The 22039-nt window shown below is 35.3% G+C and overlaps 1 protein-coding gene across 4 annotated transcripts in view; it reads right to left on the bottom strand.

Moving 5' to 3' along the window:
- KCNIP4 (potassium voltage-gated channel interacting protein 4) overlaps window positions 1–22039 on the bottom strand; it is a 1202281-nt gene that overhangs the window by 941274 nt on the left and 238968 nt on the right. The window contains exon 1 of one of the 4 annotated variants that reach the window (XM_078367428.1): window positions 10244–10674. The exons of the other annotated variants lie outside the window; for them this stretch is intronic. Within the exon in view, the coding sequence (XP_078223554.1) occupies window positions 10244–10331 (88 nt within the window). The 5' untranslated portion in view covers window positions 10332–10674. Of the gene's footprint in view, window positions 1–10243; window positions 10675–22039 lie in introns of those variants that run through there. 4 annotated transcript variants of the gene reach the window in all.

Here is a 22039-nt window from a genome sequence, read left to right as displayed (position 1 = left end):
CATCCAAGGTGGTACCTTTTTGTTTCCAGTAATTTTACCATAGTCAAAGATGGGAAGAACCTATACATTTCTAAAATTGATGTATTATTTTATTTTATACAGATAGAGATATAGCTATTTTATTATTTTTAAAACATTAAAATTCATTCATTATACATATAATATGTTCCTTGTAAAAAAATGAGAAAATACAAATACATCAACATTTATACATAAACCAACCACAAGATATATGACTTTTTAAACAAATGAGCAAATGTACAGGACCTACCCCATTTAAAATGTATAGTTACAACTCCTCTGTGTACAGCTAGAGAGAATTCATGCTTCCAAGGCTCTCAATTATCTATAACCATTTTTATAATGGCAAGAAGTACCAGGTAGAAATAGAACAGCAGAAACATAACAGAGATTAGAATGGGCCATGGAAGTAGCCAAGATAAGCAATGATTAGGCAGTCACAGTTCTACCAACCTTGGAAAAGACATGCAAAGAAACAGGCAGGAAATAGTGTAGCTTTGTCCCCTTAAAAGCTCTGGTACTGTTCAACTTTGTAGTATTTCCAATGACTGTGTAAGGAATATTGACTGTTCATGGTCTAGGCATTGGATTACAATAATAAACAACAAAAACTCACAATTATTTTTAAAAGTTTATATTCCACTTTTAGAGATATTGATAAATATTCTATAACATTTTAGGTAATGGTAATTTTTATGAAGAAGACTACCATATCTCTAGTTTGCCTGGGACAGTTTGGATTTATGCCTGTTTTCTGCTTGTGATTATTAAGATTGCCTCTTTTTAGAGGCCTCTTTTTTGAGGCAAAAAGTCTCAAAAATGCCCCAGTTCTGGTGACCCTCTCTGTAAAAGAAATTTCAAAACAATGAAAATATATATGGGAGGGGTTCTTGTGGATCAGATGGTCAGGAAATGTCTCACTAGGTGATATTTGAGCTGTTAATTAATCACACAGCTCTTAAGGGTGAATTTGAACTTGAGAAGGGAAAACTATGCAGTCAAACAAAAATGTAGTTTAGCTTCTGACAAATCTAGTTTTACAGTTAGCCCCAGCACATCCTAGGTTTGGCACTTAGGGCTAGATTCCCTGTGAGATATTCAATAGTATAGATTAAGTCTAATAGTGTACCCATTAAATTATATGGGCAAAGAAATTTACATTTATTTATGATAGCCTCTCACAACACCATAAAAAGAATCTATATTTTAAAGCAATGACTATGTAATAAATACCATCTTTGGGTATAGCTGGATAATTAAGTATCCCTAATCCAAAAATATGAAATCCAAAAGGCTCCAAAATCTGAAAGTTTCTGAATGCTAAATGGATACTCAAAGAAAATGATCAGTGGAGCATTTTGGATTTCAGATTTTCAGATTAGGAATGCTGAACCAATATATATTCAGCAAATATTCCAAAATCCAGAAGAGTCCAAAAACCAAAACTGCTGATCTAAGCATTTCAATCACGAGACACTGAACCATTCTTTCTGTCTTTTAGAAGATTCTGATCTACTTGAGATATAACTTGCACACCTGAATCTGTTCAGTATACAGGGCTGACTAGTAATTAAATGCTGAACAATATGGGATAGACAATCTGTACTATGAGAGCTCAAAAAGAAAATAAATCAATATACATCACAGAATAAAGCAGGGTTCCAAAGAAAGAAGACAGGATCTGAGCAGGTGTTTAATTGATAAAATGAAACATTTCCCACCTGACCACTCAAAAAACCATGGATGTATTGCTGGAGACAGACGACAGGACTCTCTGTTGGGCTTGGTTGGTAGTTTCTGCAGCAACCTTGTTGTGTGGACAATTTAGCTTTTTAGCAATACTTCCTGTTCATACAAATAATCCCACTAATCCTTTCTCTTCCCAGCTGCTTCCTCACCCTTCCTGCTTTGCTCCCCTCTCATAAGCCTCTTTCTTTCTAATGTTTTCAGCGGAACATATTTTACAGTCTTGTTGCACTTATCTGACCATTGTCCTTGCCTAAAATTGTCCTTGACTGACATAGCCAGAGACAGTTTTCTTCTGCTTTTTGAAATCTTAGCATATGTTGGTTGGTTGAGTTAACTGCCTGATATTTATTTGCTGTACTGGCAGGTTGACACAGGGCAGTTGGGAATCATGAAGAAATAGCTCAGCAGAACCACAAGACTCAGCTCTTAACAAGCACTTAATAAATGTTGGTCAAATGAATGAATGGCAATTATTGAAAAGTAATAAAATTAAAGACAAGTGAGTTTAAAAATTGCAGTCATTTATATAGGTTTCTTTCTATTTATTCCTAATTACCAGGAAGCATAATAATGATTAGGTATTTCAATTATCTTCAGCGAAAATTTAATTTCAATAAAACAAATAGAACATCCTATAGATACCAGATCAGTAATAGTGATAAATTTGTAAATGTGTGCTAGCAACAGAAATATTTGTATAGAGATCCCCATTTTACAGATGTGATGACCCAGCTTAGGGGGGTCATCTAATTGGTCTTCCCAATTGTGGGGTAAAGGATAAAGCTCTATGCTGTGCTGTTGCCTCTCAGAAGGACAGCTGGGGTTGAGCAGAAAGAACAGTTCTCTTGGAACACATTTTCAGACATATGATTTTTCTTTCTGTCATAATGTAATATATTTATATTATTGTCATTAAGACTATGATGAAAAGACATTAGAGGAAGCAAAACAAATCCAGATAGTTCAGATATGAGACAACTAAAGAAGGATGTCAAATGATTAAATGCTCTCTATGAGTTTATTCCCTTATGCCAAACATTGGCACAGTCCTTCTGTGCCCACCCTGGCCATTCATTCAATCCTGCTCCCAGATTTGTTTTTCCTAAAGTTGGAAAACAGTGATTCATTGGCCATCCTCACCATATTATATGTTGATCTGCTGCAGGGTTTTATTCACCCTCCTTTTTTTTAAAATTCATAAAGTGAACATTAGCCTCAAATAAAGAACATCTTGAGACACCCTGATGCCACTGCTATATCTCTATTAGGCAGAAGAAATAGATAACATTAGGCACAGAGCCATATTTTGCAGGGACTAGCTAAAAATTGATTTGTTGGCAAAACTGGTATATACTGCAAAAAATATATATGTGTGTATATATATATATATTGCACTCCAGCCTAAGCAATATAGGCTAGACAGGGCAAGACTCCCTTTAAAAAAAAAAAAAAAGCTGTATTTGGCCCTCTTGCTTAAGGTAATCAGAACTTTCTTACCAGAAACCAAAGTGCTGGGCTGCTGGAGGGCTGGGATTATAGGCGTGAGCCACTGCACCCAGACAAATGCAGCTCTTTCTATGAATGTGGACTCTTCCCTTTAGACACTATGTAACATATTGATTAATTTAGCCAATCAATCAACAACTGTGTTTCAAGAGTTTGTATATATATATATATATATATATATATATACACACAAACACACATATGTATATATGGCTACATATATATACACACATATATATAGCTATATATATACACACACATATATATGGATATATATATGTATGTATATATCTCGATGATTTCTGTCATGGTCAGTTGAACTTTTTTTCACAGTTCAGGGAAACGCCTCTGATCTTACCTTCCCAAGCCCACAAAGGTATCCCAATACTAGAAAAACAGTGTTGGAGAGAAAATAAACTTTATCCAAGAAAAGCTGTTGATATGGTTTGGATGTTTTGTCCCCCCCAGATCTTATGTTGAAATGTAATCCCCAATGTTGGAGGTAGGGCCTGTTGGGAGGTGTTTGGGTCATGGGGGTGTATCCCTCATGAATGGCTTGGTGCCCTCTCCAATGTAATGAGTTACTGAAAGGTCTGATTGTTAAAAAGAATCTGAGACCTCCCCTCCTCTTGCTTCCTCTCTTGCCATGTGACACATCTGCTAGCCCTTCACTTTCCACCATGATTGTAAGCTTCCTGAGGCCTCACCAGAAGCCAAACAGATACTAGTGCAATACTTGTATAGTTTGCAGAACCGTATACCAAATAAAGCTCTTTCTTTATAAATTACCCAGCCTCAGGTATTCCTTTACAGCAACACAAAACAAAGTAACACAACCATCAAGGTGCCTAACAAACACATACCATAGCCATATCTCACTGAGTTGTAATAACCTCTTCCTATAATAACAAACATCACATTATTTTCACATATCATTTAATTTGGCTGATTATAATGACATTCCCTCAGAATACAGAGGCAATCTGTTTGAACACATAGGTTCACATTACTTCTGGAATGTAAAAAAATACACAGAGAAATATTTGAGAGAATTTTTACTGTAAAGTAAAAGATAAACAATGATAGTGAAAGATGTGGTAGAATGACAGGAACTTCTGCATCACCCAGAGATATGATTAGCTTGCTCATGCCACTTTCAATATCTTTTGAGGGGAAACAACATGACCACTGTGAGTAATTTTAAATAAAACAGCCCAGTCAGTGGTAATACCAGTGGTGAGTGAATATAATATAATCAATACTGCTATGAACATATTTCTCCTGCTTGGAATAGCTTTTCTGAGGCTTCTAGGATCGGGTTAGCCAATGGAAGCACTAGCAGAAAATCTGAAAGGAGGAGGAAAATGAGATCAGAATTTTTTTTTCTCCCCCGAGCTTTCTTTCTATCAGGTCTCTGTGGGTAGGCTCTATTTCTGTACTCAAGGCCACCACTCTGTCCAGAAGCTTTCTGGACACAGTTTCCCTCTCCAGGCTCCAAAAATGGTTCCTATCCCTTGCTTCTTCAATAGTTTACTGTTGACTAGCTTGAGCAAACACATTATCCCTTTTTGCTCCCATGCAGAGTCCCTTTATCAAAGTCTTTTCTGGAGTGTGAGATCTCTTTCCTGCCAGAAACAGGACTGATACAGATCACAGTCAATATATAATATCCAGATCACAACTCTATTGTGAAACTAAAATATTTTTTAAGTACTTAAACAAGGCACTGATGTGTAAGTGCTGAAGTTTCTGGTAAGAAAGCTCTGATTACCTTAAGCAAGAAAGCAAGAGGGGCAAATGTAGCTCTTTTTTGCTTTATTATTATTATTATTATTTTTGAGATGTAGTCTCATCTTGTTGCTTAGGCTGGACTGCAATGGTGCAATCTTGGCTCACTCTAACTTCCGCCTTCCTGGTTCAAGCAATTCTCCTGCCTCAGCCTCCCAAGTACCTGGGATTATAGGTGCGCACCACCATGCCCAGTGAATTTTTGTATCTTTAGTAGAGATGGGGTTTATGTTAACCAGACTGGTCTCAAACTTCTGACTTCATGATCCACCCACCTTGGCCTCCCAAAGTGCTGGGATTACAGGCTTGAGCCACGGCACCCAGCCAAATGCAGTTCTTTCTATGAAGATGAGCTGTTTCCTTTAAACCACATGCAATATATTGATTAAAAGTCAACAAGTGAGTTTTAAGAGTTTACCATGTCTAACTATGAGATCAGACCACTTACTACTTTAAAGTTATGACAATGATAAAAACAGTTTTCTCTGGGAAAGAAGAGGCTTTAAGCCTGCAAGCTAACCTAATATGCTAATTATAGGAACAAAGAACATAATTTGCAATGTAATAAGACATTAACATACAAATTTTTTCTGAAATTAAGGAAGGCAACCAGTAACCTGAATATATAGGTGTTTTGTCTGTTTAAATCTGGGACCCTGTAATCAGATTTGGCAGCAATGGCAGATTATAAGAAGATTAAGCAAGACCATAAATTCCCCACAAATATCCCTTTAATCCTGATTGTAAAGTCAAAATAAAATAAAACAGGACAAAATAATTATCCTGATAAAGTTTAACATGTAAACTCTGTTGGGAAAAGTAACACAGTGCCATAAATTCATTTGCAGTCAAGTATAAACATCATTTTTCTTTGCTTGCTTTTTACTTGAGAGTAGGTTTCAATGGAAGAAGCAGCACAAGCAAACAGTATAACATGGTGGTATATTACATGCATTTGAATAATGCAAATTTTACATGATGCTGTAAGAAAGATAACCTTGTTTTATCAGCAAAATTTGAAAGAATGGATTAAAAGGCTGAAAAGAATAAATCAGGAATAGCATAATTTCAGAGTTCACAGGACAAATGAATATAAACTGTGTATTTGACTGCCACATGTCAGACCGATTCAACTGAGAAATAGAAAATCCTGTCTTTTTTTTTTTGCCAATATTAAACCTGAATTTTGCTAGTGTTTAATATTGTGAGGTCTTTAGAAGTGCATCCTTTGTGTGAGATATGTCTGCCCTTTGTGTGTGGCTCGGCTGGAGTATGAGAGAGGACATTGGAGAGAGAGGTTTGAAATACAATCCTGTGTTCCATCATCTCCAGGGGGAAAGAAGAGAACAGAAAATGGAAGGGCAAATGTCCAGAAACAAACTTTTCAACTCTCTGATTTTGCTTAGGATCACCTCTTGCCTTCTCTTCCTACTTAAGTCTTTACATGACTAGCCTGTTGTGGCTTTACCCATGGTAACTTCAATGATGTCAAGTGTAAGGGGAAACCACTCAATGAAAACTTGCGAAACAAATGTGCACCATCTCTCTGTCTCTCTCCTCCTTTAATCTAAAACGCTCTACTTGATGAAATGATGAATTCTTATCTCCTGCTTTTAATAATATAATTTCATGAAATTTGAAATACCTTAACCCACTAGTTAAACAGCAATTCATTGTTTCATAGGGTTTTTAGGTTTAAATTGCTTTTTCTTCCCTTAGGTGAAGAATTGAACTTGGACATACCAATAACTTGCAGACCTGAAGTCTGAAACAGGACTCCAGGCAATATTCACCTCAGACATATGTTTGGGGAATTTTTGCTAATTCCCCAAATGAAAAATGTGTTCAGGTCTTGATTTTTTGAGAAAACAATGTACAGAATATTCAAAAATGTCAAAACAGCCTTCAAGTAAGTAACGATATTAAATTTTAAAACATAACGATAGTAAATTTTATACATAAAGGAGAAACAGTTTGAAATACAATATCATCAATAACATTCACCCTTCTCAACGGGCAGAATTTATATGATAGTGTGTTGTCTGGGTTCCTATGATACACAAATTGCTCATTGATATAAGTGTCATATTCTTGGAGCAATCCTAAGACCCATCTCAATTTATTTAAATGTACAAGAATATATTGGATAGCATGAGCCCCATCTAGACTTGAATATAATATGCTACATAAAGAGGCAGGTCTCAAACTGAGAAGAAATTAGGATAATTGATCGTACAATGAACTGAAGCCATTAACTTGTAATATTTGCATATGGATTTCTGTGGTTTATTATACATAACAAAGAAACTTTTAAAATGTGTATGTTTTTATGATAAATATAGCCAGTATATATGTTTGTAAAATACACTCTTTAAGAAGTGATTTGCCACGACAAAAAATACGTAGAAAGTTTCTGGGAAAAGAGATGTATCTTATTTTAGCTGGACAAATCTTTACCTTTGAATTTTTACTCACTGAAAAAATTATTTTAGAAATTAAATTAAATTTTTAATTTGTAAGCAATCCTAGGCATTGCCAAAACTTACATGCAAAGCTTTCACAAAAGGAAATTGCTTTCCTCTACCTTGTTGCAACACTAATAAGACAAATTGAAGGAAAGTTTGAATTCATAAAAATTCCTCTGCAATTCCAATGTTCTGTGTTTATATAAATGGCCCATTTTGGTATCAAATGAGAAGCAGCTGCCAAAAATAAAATTGCATATTTCAGAATTAACCTGTTTTAATATAAAACAAAATCACTATTTCCTCAGATAACACCATTGACCAAAAAATAAAAATAAAAAAATAAATAAAGGGCTTGTTGGTAAAAAGAAAAAGATCATCTAAGACATGTCGTGTTGTTTTAAATTTTTGATAGCTACCAAGACATATGCTGATTGTTCAGGATACAATTAGCAGCTGCCTGCACATCCAACTTTAAAGCAAATTCTTAAAGCTAATTCAACTCTTGTTTCCTACTTCTTCATTAATTACTAGCTAAGGGACTTGAAAGTGTCCTAATGAGTTTTACATTAGAATTCACAATATGAATGGTGTATATTATCACACCATCTAGTAAATGCATAAATTGGCTTTCCAAGTAGCATTTTGAGCAGTTATAAAGATTCTGGTTGGATATCACACAATTTAGTATTAGAGACTGAGCTGAAAAGAATTTTTACAAGAAACAAGTTGCAGCAATCATATTTCTCGGGTCATAAATCTATGTTACTACTTTATGATAATCTGTCAGTCCTTGTTCTCAAAGTTCTATGCTTCTATTTTTTTTCTCCTGTGATTCAGAAAGAAAAAAGTGATCCCACCTACAGTGATTTCTAAATATGCAATGAATAAAGCTTAAAACATTGCTGCTATACTAGCTTTCCATAATTTCATATTATAAAGTACCATCATCCACTGATAAAGTACCAACCACTGTATTTTGGAATTAATATTTATGGTTTACAGCTTCACAACCACTTACCATTTTCATAAAATTCTTTGAAATAAAAAGTTTAAAAATACTATCCATAAACAGAATAAGCTAGACAGGCAGAAAACTGCACCTAAATCCAGTAAGAAACAGGTAGAACCTTAAATTTTCCCTAGCAGAGAGAAACAGACAACTATAGAAACCTCATGGAAATCTTTCTTTTATAAAATATGTCTCCAATTTCATGGCAAGGTAAAAGATCACCTCTTGCTCACTGTCAAATGTGACATGATATCATAAATGGCACATCATCCTCACTTGAATGTTTTAAAGCTAATAAGAAGGCACTGTGAAAGTCAAATAGACAGGACTAAACGTTTGTAATCTAAAGGTGAAGACTGCGTGAGAAACACATTAGAGCTCCGAGCTGGCAAAAGTCAGAAACAGACTCTCAATGATTATGCCTTAAAAAGTATCCAAAGTCACCACAATTTGCACTACCTAAAGATTAAAATGTGGACAGTAACAGGAAATTAACATTATGATATTAACAATCCTTTTAATATCTGTTAATATTTCATAATGCTCTCTGAAATCATTTGTCAGTTATTCTCTTAAAATGGTTTCCCCTTATCACACTAACATAATTATATATGCAATTTTATTAATTATCATCAAGACTTGACTTTCTTAGGTAAAGTGTTGCTCAAATTCATCTCTCAGCCTTATATCAGCAAAAGATCACCTCTTATTCATTTTCAGATGTGACATATCATAAATGGCACATCATCCTTACTTACTTACAGTGTGTGTTTCTTTACTAACTCTTTTCTCTTTATTTAAAGAAAACAAATATAGGTCAATATTTGAAAAATAAAGCTCACAACAGTTCTTTATGACCAGAATCAAAGTGTGGAGTTCTATTGACCAAGGTTTGTCTCTCAGATGTTTGATGGTCTATTAAAAATATATATATTATCAGTGTCAAGTAATTTTGGTCCCACCTGTCACTAACTTAATGACGGCATTGCCTAGGAATTTCATGGGAAACAAAACTGTTGGTTTAGCCTCATAATTTTGGAAGATCATAAAAATATTTTCTTGCTATCAACACTTAGATTTAAATAGAGTTTCTATTTCAATAGTGGAAATTTTAAAACATTGAAATTCACTGCAATGAAACAAATATCAAACCTCGCATGGACATATTACTCTTCAACTGTTTTCAGATTTTGCTCACATTTTGCAAGGAACTCACAGATCCAAAGGAAATGTCCTTAACTCTTTCACTGCCAAGCCCCATGATCAAACACAGAAAATAATCTATGGATTATAATAATCAAAGAGTTCCAGAGAATTTCTAAATACCTACAGGAAGAAAATCTGTGTGCTTTTCCAGTCAACTGCAGCAAGCAGGAAAGAAGAGAAAAACCCTTTGCACAATCATGTATTAAAAAAAAAAAATCTTTCTACTCTGCAGATACTGTTTCCTGAAATTTACCAGCAACACTGCCTTGAAGACATAAAAAAAAAAAAATACATCCACAGAATTCAGTTCTACCCCCAAAAGAGCTGCACTGCACACATTTTTAGAAACATAAATCTCAGCAAATATTCACAATTACATTTTATTGACAACATTAAAAATAATCACAGCAAAGAAACAGTGAGCCTTTCCTATTCCATGTCAACTTCATTACCACGCTCTACTAGCCTCTATTAAAAAAAAAAAAAAAGTCATTACCTGTATGAAGAGAACCTGTTAATAGTCTGAGAAGGTACTGGGCAAATTTCAATATTTCACGTTTACACCGCTTTCTACAGCCACTCATCTTAAGCAACAAGGTATTCCTCTGAGGAGAGCCAGAAGTCTTTGCCAATAATAATAATAATAATAAAAAAGACAGTCTCTGAGGAGAAACTTCTGTCTCAGTTCATGCACAGGCTGCCTTACAACTCCTGTGGAATTAGCTGTTAGTGCCTCAATCAGAAATTCCTTTAAAATGCTAGAGAAGCCAGATACAGCTACAACAGTAACTGGGAGGTGAGAAAACACGGCTACTCAGTGTGGTGGCCAAGTTCTTCTGTGGCAACAGATAGGCTGCCGGTTTACACTTGTAGTAACCCAGCTCTGGTTCGGCTCGGCATCCCCTCTCCAGAAGCAGTTGCAATCTCACAGACCATTCAGAGGGAGGCGGGGCCTGCAATGCCAGCTCATCAGTGAATCAGCATGTAAGCAGGTGAGAAGACAGATGACAGGTCACTGGGTCTGGAACCCTTTGGATACCAATAAAGGGAACCTGTGAGTGCAATCCAGCCTGCTGGGGAGGAATCTCAGGGCCTGAGGCTGTATAAAATGATTCCCAGAAAGAAGAGGTGGGGAGAGGGAAGCATGCTGCTCAAGGTCAGACATCAGACAACTCCCTGACACAGTGTTAATCAGATTCAGGAAGCCTAAATGGGGGAAAGGAAAGGCTCATTTGAGAAGTTGACCCGGATTCTAAACAGAGTTGAAGATTCACCACCAAATGGGGACAATGCTATTTTGTCACAGACAAACATATTCTTCTTCATGGGCTTAGAAGTAGAAAACAAGCTGTTTCTTACCACTGGCTACATTTTCTGCACAGGGCGGGCTCAGGTATTTGGAAATTAGGATAGGTAATTGTCTCCTTTAAAACACAGTAGCCTAGAAACCACAAATCTTAAGCCCTTTGCCTTGCCTCCAGGCAACAGAGCTCCAAAACTAATTTGCTGCACTGTCCTAAGAGAAAGATGTGCCTCAGTTTCTTCATATTTCAAAAAGCAAACACAACCATCTCCTTAGCAATTGACGTTTTTTAAAGTTAGTAGTGAGAACAATGTCAAGGATTTGCAATTTTCACAAAGGACCTTTCTTTTAAGACATTAAGATAGAGGTAGTTGCTGTGGAAGCCAGAAAACTATAGGGTTGCCTTTTCTGAAAAAGTGATTTTCCTGAATTCTTGAGTGTCTTATGCAGTTTTTAGGATTTTTCTACACTCTTAATTTATACTCCTAGAGTTTCTGCTTATTTTTTGTTTGTTCTGTAAAATATTTGTGAGATTTAGCACAGATGGGGCCATATTTTAAATACCTAGACAAACCTTTTGGCTCCTTTTTCTGACTGTTGCAACAATTCTAGTTAAAACCGATATTTCCCAACAATACTACATATGAAATGATGTTCTTCTACACTTAAGAAAGAAGCCCTCCTGGAATGATAGACTGAATCACATTAAATGGAAACTCATTCTCTTCTTGAACTGTTACCCATTTCCACCAGTCTCAGTGGTCTAACCATTCTAACTATTTAAATTGAATAACAAAGCATGATTTCTAGGAATTTTCAGAACTTTAATCGAATGGATTTAAGATATAAACAGACCTATACACAGTGATCAGCAATATCCTTTTATGAAGTTCTTGCTCCTACACATTTTCCATGAGTGATGGCATCCCTAAGTTTGAAATAGGCAGAAGAAATACACAGTATTTCTTGAACACCCCATTTCCTTATCTACAAAAGTGGGAATAGAATGTACATATTACTTCCTTCTTGAAGGGTAAGATGAGACAGGGTATGGGCAACCTTACACACAGCACTTTGATTCATAGATCTAGCAGTTATGTGCCAAGCACCTATTATGTTCCAGACAGGGTTCTACGTGCTGGGAACACAATAGTAACTGAGAAAGGTAAAGCCTCTGTTCTCATGCAGCTTACACCTCAACAAAGAAAACATCAAATTACCAAGTAAAAAATAAGAACATATCCCATATGAGTAAGTGCTGTTGAACCAGGAGAGAACATTAAAACCAGGCTGCTAGAACAGGAAGTGATAGGTTGATAGGTCAGGAAAGAGATCTCTAAGAAAAGAAGTTAAGGTCGAGTTTGAATTACAAGAAGGAACTGACCGTGAGATGTTTAGGGAAAAGGGCATCTTGGCTGGAGGAAACAGCTTGTGCAAATACCCCAAGCTTGTAATGAGCTTGGCATCCTCAAGGAATAGAAAGAAGGGTGTGGCTGCTGAAACATACTGAGCCAGGAGAGACTTCTGGGAGGCATTTTCATGGATAAAGTCAGGGGCTACAGTATGTGAAGTAAGGGATTTAGATTTCAGTGTATTTGCCAGGAAGCCACTCTAGGGAATAGGAGACTTTGTGTGATCTGTCTGCTATGTAAAGGATGAATTGCTAGGGAGCAAGAGTAGAAGAAGAAACACATGTGAGGGACATCACAGTGGTCCATGTGTGAAACAATGGTGGTATGGCCTGGAGTGGAAATACAGCTAGTCAGTTTCTGGATATAATTGAAAACAGAATCAGTACACTTTGGTATATTGAATAGGGACATGAGGGAAAGCAAAGAATTAAGGATGAGTTAGTTTGGGACATGAATAACTGAATGGGTAAATTTAATGAGTTGATGACAGAAATGCTATGGGATTGCTGGATTATATGATAATTCTGAGTTTTTTGAGATCGTCCACACTGTTTTCTAAAATAGCTGTACTATTATCATTTACATTCTCAATAACAGTATAACCAGGTTCCCTTTTCTCTGCCTCATTACAAGACTTGTTATCTTTTGTCTTTTGGCTAATAGTCATTATAACAGATGGTCAGTGATCAAGATCACTGTGATGTTAATTTGCATTTCCCTGATGATTAGGACTGTTGAATGTTTTTTCAGGAACCTGTGGGTCATTTCTATGTCTTCTTTTGAGAAATGCCTGTTCGGGTTCTTTGCTCATTTTTAAAATCAGGTTATTTGTTTTCTTGCCATTGAGCTGTTTGATTTTCTCACATATTTTGGATATTACCCCTTATCAGACGTATGGTTGCAAATATTTTCTCCAAACTGTGGGTTATCTTTTCAGTGTTTTGTTGCTGTTATTGTTGTTTTTGTTGTTGCTGTTGTGTTGTGTAGAAGCTTTTTATTTTGGTGTAATTTCATTTCTCTATTTTTGCTTTTGTTGCCTGTGCTTTTGGGGTCCTATATGAGAAATCATTGTCCATACCAATGTCCTGAAGCTTTTCCCCTATATTTCAGTAGTGTCACACAGTTTCAGATTTACATTTAAGTCTTTAATCTATTTTGATTTAATGTTTTTGTACACAATGTGAGATAAAGGGCTAGTTTCATACTTCTTCATGCGGTTATCCAGTTTTCCCAACACCTTTTTTTTTCTTAATATGAAAAAGCAATTATTTTATTTTATATAAATTATATCTCAATAAAGCTGAGTTTAAAAATTCAATGGCTAGAAAAGCAGCAAACCACATTGCCATGTATGTACCTATGCAACAATCTTGCATGTTCTTCACAAAACCAAAAACACAATAAAAATATGTGTGTGTATATATATATATATATATATATATATATATATATATATATAATCAATGGCTAAACAAAGCAAAGCACCATTAAATTGCTATTTTAAAGATTTATAACAAATGATGAGTACTGTATCTTTATGATAACTTTTCTTTGCCAGAGATCTCACAGATAAAAATGATGCATGTAGGTCTCCCAACACCTTCTGTTGAAGAAACTGTCCTTTGCCCATGGTATGTTCTTGGTTCCTCTGTCAAAACCACTTCTGGGGATATATACCAAAAATTGAAATAAATATGTCAAAAAAATCTGCATTTCCATGTTCATCATGATTCATAACAGCCAAGATACGAAAGCAACCTAAGTGTTCAGCAATAAATGAATGGATAAAAACAAATGTGGTATATACATGCATTGGAATACTACACAGCCTTATAAAAATTAGGAAATTCTGTCATTTGTGACAATATGGAAGAACCTCAAGGATGTTATGTTAAGTTAAAGAAGCCAGGCACAGAAAGACAAAGATTGGATGATCTCACCTATATGTGGAATCTAGAAAAATTGAACTCATAGAAACAGAGAGTAGAATGGTATTTACCAGAGGATGAGAGGGAAGGGCTGATAGAAAAAGGAAAAATGTTGCTCAAAGGGTATAAAATTTCAGTTAAACAGGAGGAATACATTTTACTGATCAATTGTACAGTGTGATGACCATAGCTGCTAATTACATATCTTTCAAAATTGAGAAAAGAGTAGATTTTAACCATTCTCACCACAGAATGATAAGTAGGTGAGGTAATCAAACTGTTAATCAACTTGATTCAATTTTTCTGGAATAACCACATATATCAAAGCATCATAGTGTACCCCATAACTATATGCAAAGTAGTATTTACCAATTAAAACTTTGAAATATAAATAAACACAAATTAATACAATGTGTAGTCTTCTATGTTAAGAAAATCAAAAGTTCTGCTTTAGATATATTAGAATTTAGATATTTATAATATACTCAAAAATTAAGATGGAAGTTTTAATTAATTCATTTAAAAATACTTTTTTATTGTTTTGTTTTATTTTGTTTTGTTTGACAGAGTCTCTCTCTGTCACCCTGGCTGAATGCAGTGGCATGATCTGGGCTCACTGCAACCTCTACCTCCTGGGTTCAAGTGATTCTCCTGCCTCAGCCTCCCTAGTAGCTGGTATTACAGGTGCCTGCCACCATGCCTGGCTAATTTTTGTACTTTTAGTAGAGATGTAGTCTCACCATGTTGGCCAGGCTGGTCTCAAACTCCTTACCTCAGGTGATCTGCCTGCCCTGGCCTCCCAAAATGCTGGGATTACAGGCGTGAATCCCACACCCAGCCTACTAAAAATACTATTTAAAATAAGAGATATGATTAGAAAACCCACAAATGTCAAAAGGATAACAGATGCGTTGGTCAGTGCAGGATGCCACAACAAAATACCATACTCTGGGTAGCTAAAAAAAAAAACAGATATTTCTCAAAATTCTGCAGACTGTGAAGCCCAAGACCAAGGTGCCAGAATATTCAGATTTTGGTGAGGGCCCTCTTCATAGGTTGTAGAGTGCGGTCTTCTCTCTGCATCCTCACATGAAGGAGAAACAGAGATTTGGTGTCTTTCTCCTCTTATAAGGACACTAATTCTATCATGAGCACACTATCCTCATGACCCTATCAAAACCTAATGACCTCCAAAAGTTGCACCTCCAAATACAATCACATTGGGAGGTTAGGACTTCCCACATAAATTTGTGAGCAGGAAAAACGAATATTCATTCCATAAGAGAAGAATACTACAAACAATCCTACAAGATAATTTTCATGAATTACATGAAATGGAACAATTTCTTAAAAAAATGCAAACTAAAACTATTAACTAAAGCTTAAACAGATGATTTAAATAGCTTCATACCTCTTAAATAAATAAATTTAATTTACACTTTATAAAACTTTTCATAAACAAAATCTTCAGACCACTTGGTTTTACCAGAGAATTCTACCAAACATGTAAAGAAGAATTAACACTAATTCTTCCCAATCTCTTCCAGAAAATAGACAGGAGTTAATACTTTATAATTCATTTTGTGCATGTACTGTTGAAAAGACACAGAAACGAGAAAAAGACAACATCATGAAAACGTAAAGTACGGACAAATATCTCTTACAAGTATGGACTCCAAAATCCTTAACAAAATATTATCAAAGAGAAATTGCAACTTATGAAAAGAAATATGTTGGTAGGAGTGTAATTTAATTCAATCATTGTGGAAGACAGTGTGGTGATTCCTCAAGGATATAGAAATAGAAATACCATTTGACCCAGCAATCCCATTACTGGGTACAGATACAAAAGATTATAAATCATTCTATTATAAAGACATATGCACACGTATGTTTATTGTGACACTGTTCACAATAGCAAAGACTTGGAACTGACCCAAATGTCCACCAATGATAAACTGGATAAAAAAAATGTGACACATATACACCATGCAATACTATGCAGCCATAAAAAAGGATTAGTTCATATTCTTTGCAGAGACATGGATGAAACTGAAAACCATCATTCTCAGCAAACTGACACAAGAACAGAAAACCAAACACCGCATGTCCTCATTTATTAGTGGGTGTTGAACAATGAGAGCACTCGGACGCAGAGAAGGGGACATCACACACCAGGGTCTGCGGGGTGGGTGGCTACGGGAGGAATAGCAGGGGGTGAGAGCTTTGGGGAGGGATAGCATTAGGAGAAATACCTAATGTAGATAACGGGGTGATAATGCAGCAAACCACCACCATGGCATGTGTATACCTATGTAACAAACCCGCACAATCTGCACATGTACCCCAGAAGTTAGAGTATAATAAAAAAAAAAGGAAAAAAGAAATATGTTGCATAATCAGATAGAGTTCATTCTGGGGATGCAAGCCTGGTTCAATAATTTAAAAATCAAAGTATTATGCCATATTATTGGAAAAAGAATCACGTGATTATATTCATTGATGAGAAAAAAAAGCTTAAGACAAAATTCAAAATCTATTCATTAAAAAAAAAAAAACAAGAAATAGGAATAGAGAAACCACTTCAATTTGATAAAGAATGCCTAAAAAAGCCTACCAGTAACATTATGCTTAATGGTGAAAGGATGGATGCTTTTACCCAAAGATAAGAATCAAGAAAAAAAAGTGCTTCAACCAATGTTATTGAACATAATGCTAGAAGTGTTAGCCAGTGCAATGAGGTAAGAAAAGAAACTGAAATACATAGAGATTATAAAGAGGTAAATACAATCTTTCCATTTGCTGATAATTTTCTATATAGAAAACCCAAGGGGTCTATACAAAAATAAAATTTCGAGAACAAATGATTATCTTCAGAAATGTCATAGGATACTAGAAATATATCAGGATAAGTTATACTACTTGAAAAAGTCTGTTGTGCTAGCAATGAATATATGGGCACTAAAATTTAAAATACAATATAATTTACAATGACTAAAAAAATGAAATGTTTCGGTGTGTGTCAAACAAAACATATATGAGATTTCTGTGCTAAAAATTACAAAAACTCTGATTTTTTTAAAACAGATGATTTAAATAAAACATAGTAAAGATGTCAGTTCTTTCCTAAATTGATATATAGGTTTACTGCCATTGCAAGCAAAAGTCCAACAAAACGTTTCTAATATAGATGAGATTTTTCAAAAATGTACATAGATGTACAAAGGAACTAGAATAGCCAGCACAATTTTCAAAAGTAAGTCTTGAAATCAGGTAGAATGATTCTAAGACTTATATGGCTCCAGCTCTCATGTTTGTGAGGGATGGTTAGAGCAACAGATGAGCACATGGTTCAGTTGAACAGAGAGTGAAAAACCCAGAAATTGAGGTACACAATTATGCACACCTGATTTTTGACAAAGATGCAAGAGCAGATATTCGATGGAGGAAAGATAGCCTTTCAACAAGTGATACTGGAGCAAATGGACTTCCATAGGCAAGAACTCAACCTTTGTGAAGACCTCACACCTTGCATAAAATTTAGCTCACAATCCATCACAGGCTTAAATGTAAAATGTAAAACTGTTAATGTTTTAGGGAAAAAAAGAGAAAAAAATTCAGAATCTAGGGCTAGGCAGAGTCCTTAACAATGCTCATTGCTAGTAAAACAGATTTTTTCAAGTAGTATATATTCCAGAAACATGAGCCACAAAAGAAAAAATTATAAATTAGATGCCATCAAAGTTTAACACTTTCACTCATCAGAGACCCTATCAAGACAATGAAGAAAACATACAGAGTGAAAATACCTGCAAACCACTTATCTGACAAATGATATGTATCTAGAATATATAAAAACTTTGAATATTCAACGATAGAGAAGCACACAGTACAATTAGAACATGAGCAAAAAACACGACAAGACATTTCACCAAAAAGATAAAACAGATGGTAAGCACATGAAAACATATTTAACAGCATTATTAATTATTGAAATGCAGACTAATACTACAATGAGTTATTACTTCACATCCACTAGAATGGCTAAAATAAAACAAAAATAGTGTCAAGAACAACTGTTGGCAAGGACACAGAAAAGCTGGATCACTCATACATTGCCAGTGAAAATGTAAAATGGTACAGTCACTCAGGAAAACAGTGTGGTGGCATCTTAAAATTCTGAACATATGTCAGCTACAATACTCAGCAACTGTACTCCTAAGCATTTTATTCCAGAGAAATAAAAATTTATTTTCACACAAAAACTTGTACATGGATATTTACAGCATTTTTACTTGTCATAGTCTTAATCTGGAAACAACCTGGATACCCTTTAATGGGTGAATGGTTAAAGAAATTGTGTATGTCCAAACCGGGCGATACTACACAGCAATAAAAAGGAATGAACTATTGATAGACACAATTTAGATGGATCTCAAGGGAATTAGACTGAGTGAAAATGCCAGTCTCAAAAGATTACATACCACATTATTCCATTCATATAACATTCTTAAAATGACAGAATTATAAAAGTAGAGAACAGATTAGTGGATGCCAAGGTTTAAGAAAAGGGTAGGGGGTGGAAGGAAGTGGATTTGCTATGAAAGTGCAACATGGCAGATCTTTGGGGTGATGAAGTCTTCTGTATCCTTATTGTATCAATGCTGATACTTGAGTTGTGATATTTTATTATAGTTTTGTAAGATGTTGCCATTGCAGAAAACAGTAAATCGTATACTGCATCTCTCTGTATTATTGCTTATAATTCCATGCTAATCTACAATTATTTCCAAATAATAATTAATTGAAAAATTTAATAAATAAAATTTTAAAAATACCTTTTGACCCCTACTATGCATTACTGTTTTAGGTGCTGAACATACATGAGTGAATCCAACAGACAAAAATTGGTGTCACATGGAGCTTATAATGGGGAGTAGGGAAAGAAACAACAGAATATGCAAAGAGGCACTGAGTATGCCAAATGGAGGGAAGGGATGGCAGGGCATGTAAAGCAAAGTAATAACAATAGTCCTTATGAGAAAGTTAGGATGTTTAAGTAAAGTTTGAAGGTGGTATAGAAGAGAACAATGTAAATACCTGGAATGTTCACACAGGTACTTTCTCTGTATATGCAACTTTCTATAGACTCTGGACAATCAGATAATACTCCACAAATCAATCTGTTTGAAAACCTTCTTAAAATCAGCACTCTTTAGAGGATTCATTTTTCACATCGAAGTCTAGAGCACCAGTATTATCAATATTTTCTCCAGGGAAAGCAATTACTAATCACCAATTGTGTTGGATGTGTGCAAGGATCCCACTGCCTGTATCTATGTATTGTTGGGGAGTGTGTAGGGAAAATAATGTTGTTTAATGCTATCCTTGGGAAAACACAAAATATAATTAGGAAGAGAACTATACAAATATCACAGAGTTATTAGAAAACAAAAATGTTCTTTTAATGATCAGCTAATGTGAATTAGGTATAACTACTACTAGCAGTAACATCAAGAATTAAGGGTGGCATGTTCAATAATAACAGATGCCTTTAATATTTCAGATATGTTTGAGCAAAGCCACAATCATTTAAAGAAATATAAGTGAACAACTCATAAGGGCTTAAAAGCTTTCTAAATGAACCAATTTGGGCACATGGTAAGGGGACTACTAAAATTACTAACAGTAAAGTTACAGAAAATTTTAATTTAAATGCAAACAGCTCATCATGTGATAAGAACAAAAGGTTCTGTGATGAGCGATGATTCCACAAGCAACTACTGGTCATGTGAAATAAGTTACAGAAGGACACAGAAGTGTAGGCTCATTTCAAGATATATTTCTCCTAATTGCATTTTGGAGGAAATGTTTTTCAGAGCAGTTCTTTAAGAGAAGGCCAAAGTCCAAGTATAGGAAATCTTAAATGCACTTAGATGATCCTCCTTGCTTCCTAGAATGGAAAAATAAATATGACTGATTGATTAAGGGAAGAGGATTGGCTTCTCTTCAAGGAATAAAAAGTGTAGTGATTCCCAAGAAGACTCTTCCCACGATGGAGTTTTCTTGCAAAGACTGCTCCTCTTGGTGTACTCTGTGTATCTCAGTGGGAATAGACATTGTTATGTCTTTCAAATTGTCACAAGTTGCAAAATTAAACATGTGCAGCATAAAAATAGCACACCATGGGGTTGCAAAGAGAAGCAGAGCAGAGCTTGCCGCAAAGTCACAGGTTTTGAAAGTGGGTCTTGATAAAATATCTGCCTAGCTAGTGTCCATTAGAGAGGAATTCCCCAATGCCAAGTCCATTATTATTCCAGAAGCTGTTTCCCTACTTCAGTGAGCAAAGAGTCTGCCATGACATTACCAACATTTGCACCAACTTTGGTTAAAGCTCTGTGAATACAAAGCAAGTCAAAATCAACCCTCCTGGCATGAGAAGACCTCCTTTAGTGTACCTAGGTCTGAATCAAACACAAAGCATATGATACATATTTTAGGTAATACTTAAACAATGCAATTATTGAGGTTTCCTGTCATAATCTAATATCACACAATGGAGACTAAACCACTGAGAGCTACGAGGATTCTGTATCACCTTGGTATTAAATGAATATGATAATGTGAATATTTACATGTAAATAGATTGATAGACGTATCTACTAAATACAAATTATGAGCTTTAAAAAGTAAAACAAAACATCCTAGAGGACCAAAGAAGTGAAATTTTTTCTGGAAGATGAGACTGAGCTCTTCTTTGTTTGGTTTTCTTTTTAAGGAGAACCACTGTTTGTTATTCATGAGTGTTCAGAGGTAAGGGAAAGTTGTCTATGACATATGTGTATATTTTGGACAAATGGTCCATTGGAAATGTGCACCATGTAGAGCTGAGGCTTCACTGATGAGAGCTCACTCACCTAAAACTCTGTCTGAAGGCCTCATTGTTGTTACGGGAGATGAGAGAAGATGTGTTTAGCTGAGGGAAAGCCCTGAGGGTCAGAGACAGATGCATACATCATACTTAAAAGAAAATAAAAATACATTGGAGAGTCCTGTCAATGGAGATATGATCAGCATCATGGGCTTGGAATTTGGTTTCTGTGTCAGCATCCATGACTTCAAAAATGGAAAGACTGAGGGGTGAGTAGGGTTAGGGGGCTGAGTTTCCAGTAATAGATTTATATCCACATTATAAGAAAAAAGGAATAGATTTATACCCAGATTATGAGAAAAGAGGATGAGACGTGTTTTCAAGTCCAATATTCCATAAAATTAGGCTGACATTGTCCTAAAGCGCGCGCACAGACACACACACACACACACACACACAAAATCAACTTACGAGAGATTCTTTTTTCCCTCCACTCTTTGGTGGGCCAGTTAGAATAGGAAGCTGGGGTTCTAATTTCACACTGAAACATAATATCAAATTGTTTACCTTCACTCAAACTGTTTACCTTTACTCAGATGAGTTTTCTCAGCTATTAAACAGTCATGCAGTCTCCTGCCTGACAAAACACATGTAGTTATAGCAAGTATTAAAATAGTATCCTACAATTACATAACCATTTTAAAGTGTTAATATATAAACATTTTTTTTTCTTTATTGAGATCCCTGGAGCTTAACCACTTAATTTTATTCACACTGC

The sequence above is a fragment of the Callithrix jacchus genome, chromosome 3 (assembly GCF_049354715.1).
Source record: "Callithrix jacchus isolate 240 chromosome 3, calJac240_pri, whole genome shotgun sequence".
NCBI classification, from domain to species: Eukaryota; Metazoa; Chordata; class Mammalia; order Primates; family Cebidae; genus Callithrix; species Callithrix jacchus.
This window is presented reverse-complemented; position numbering and strand designations above follow the sequence as displayed.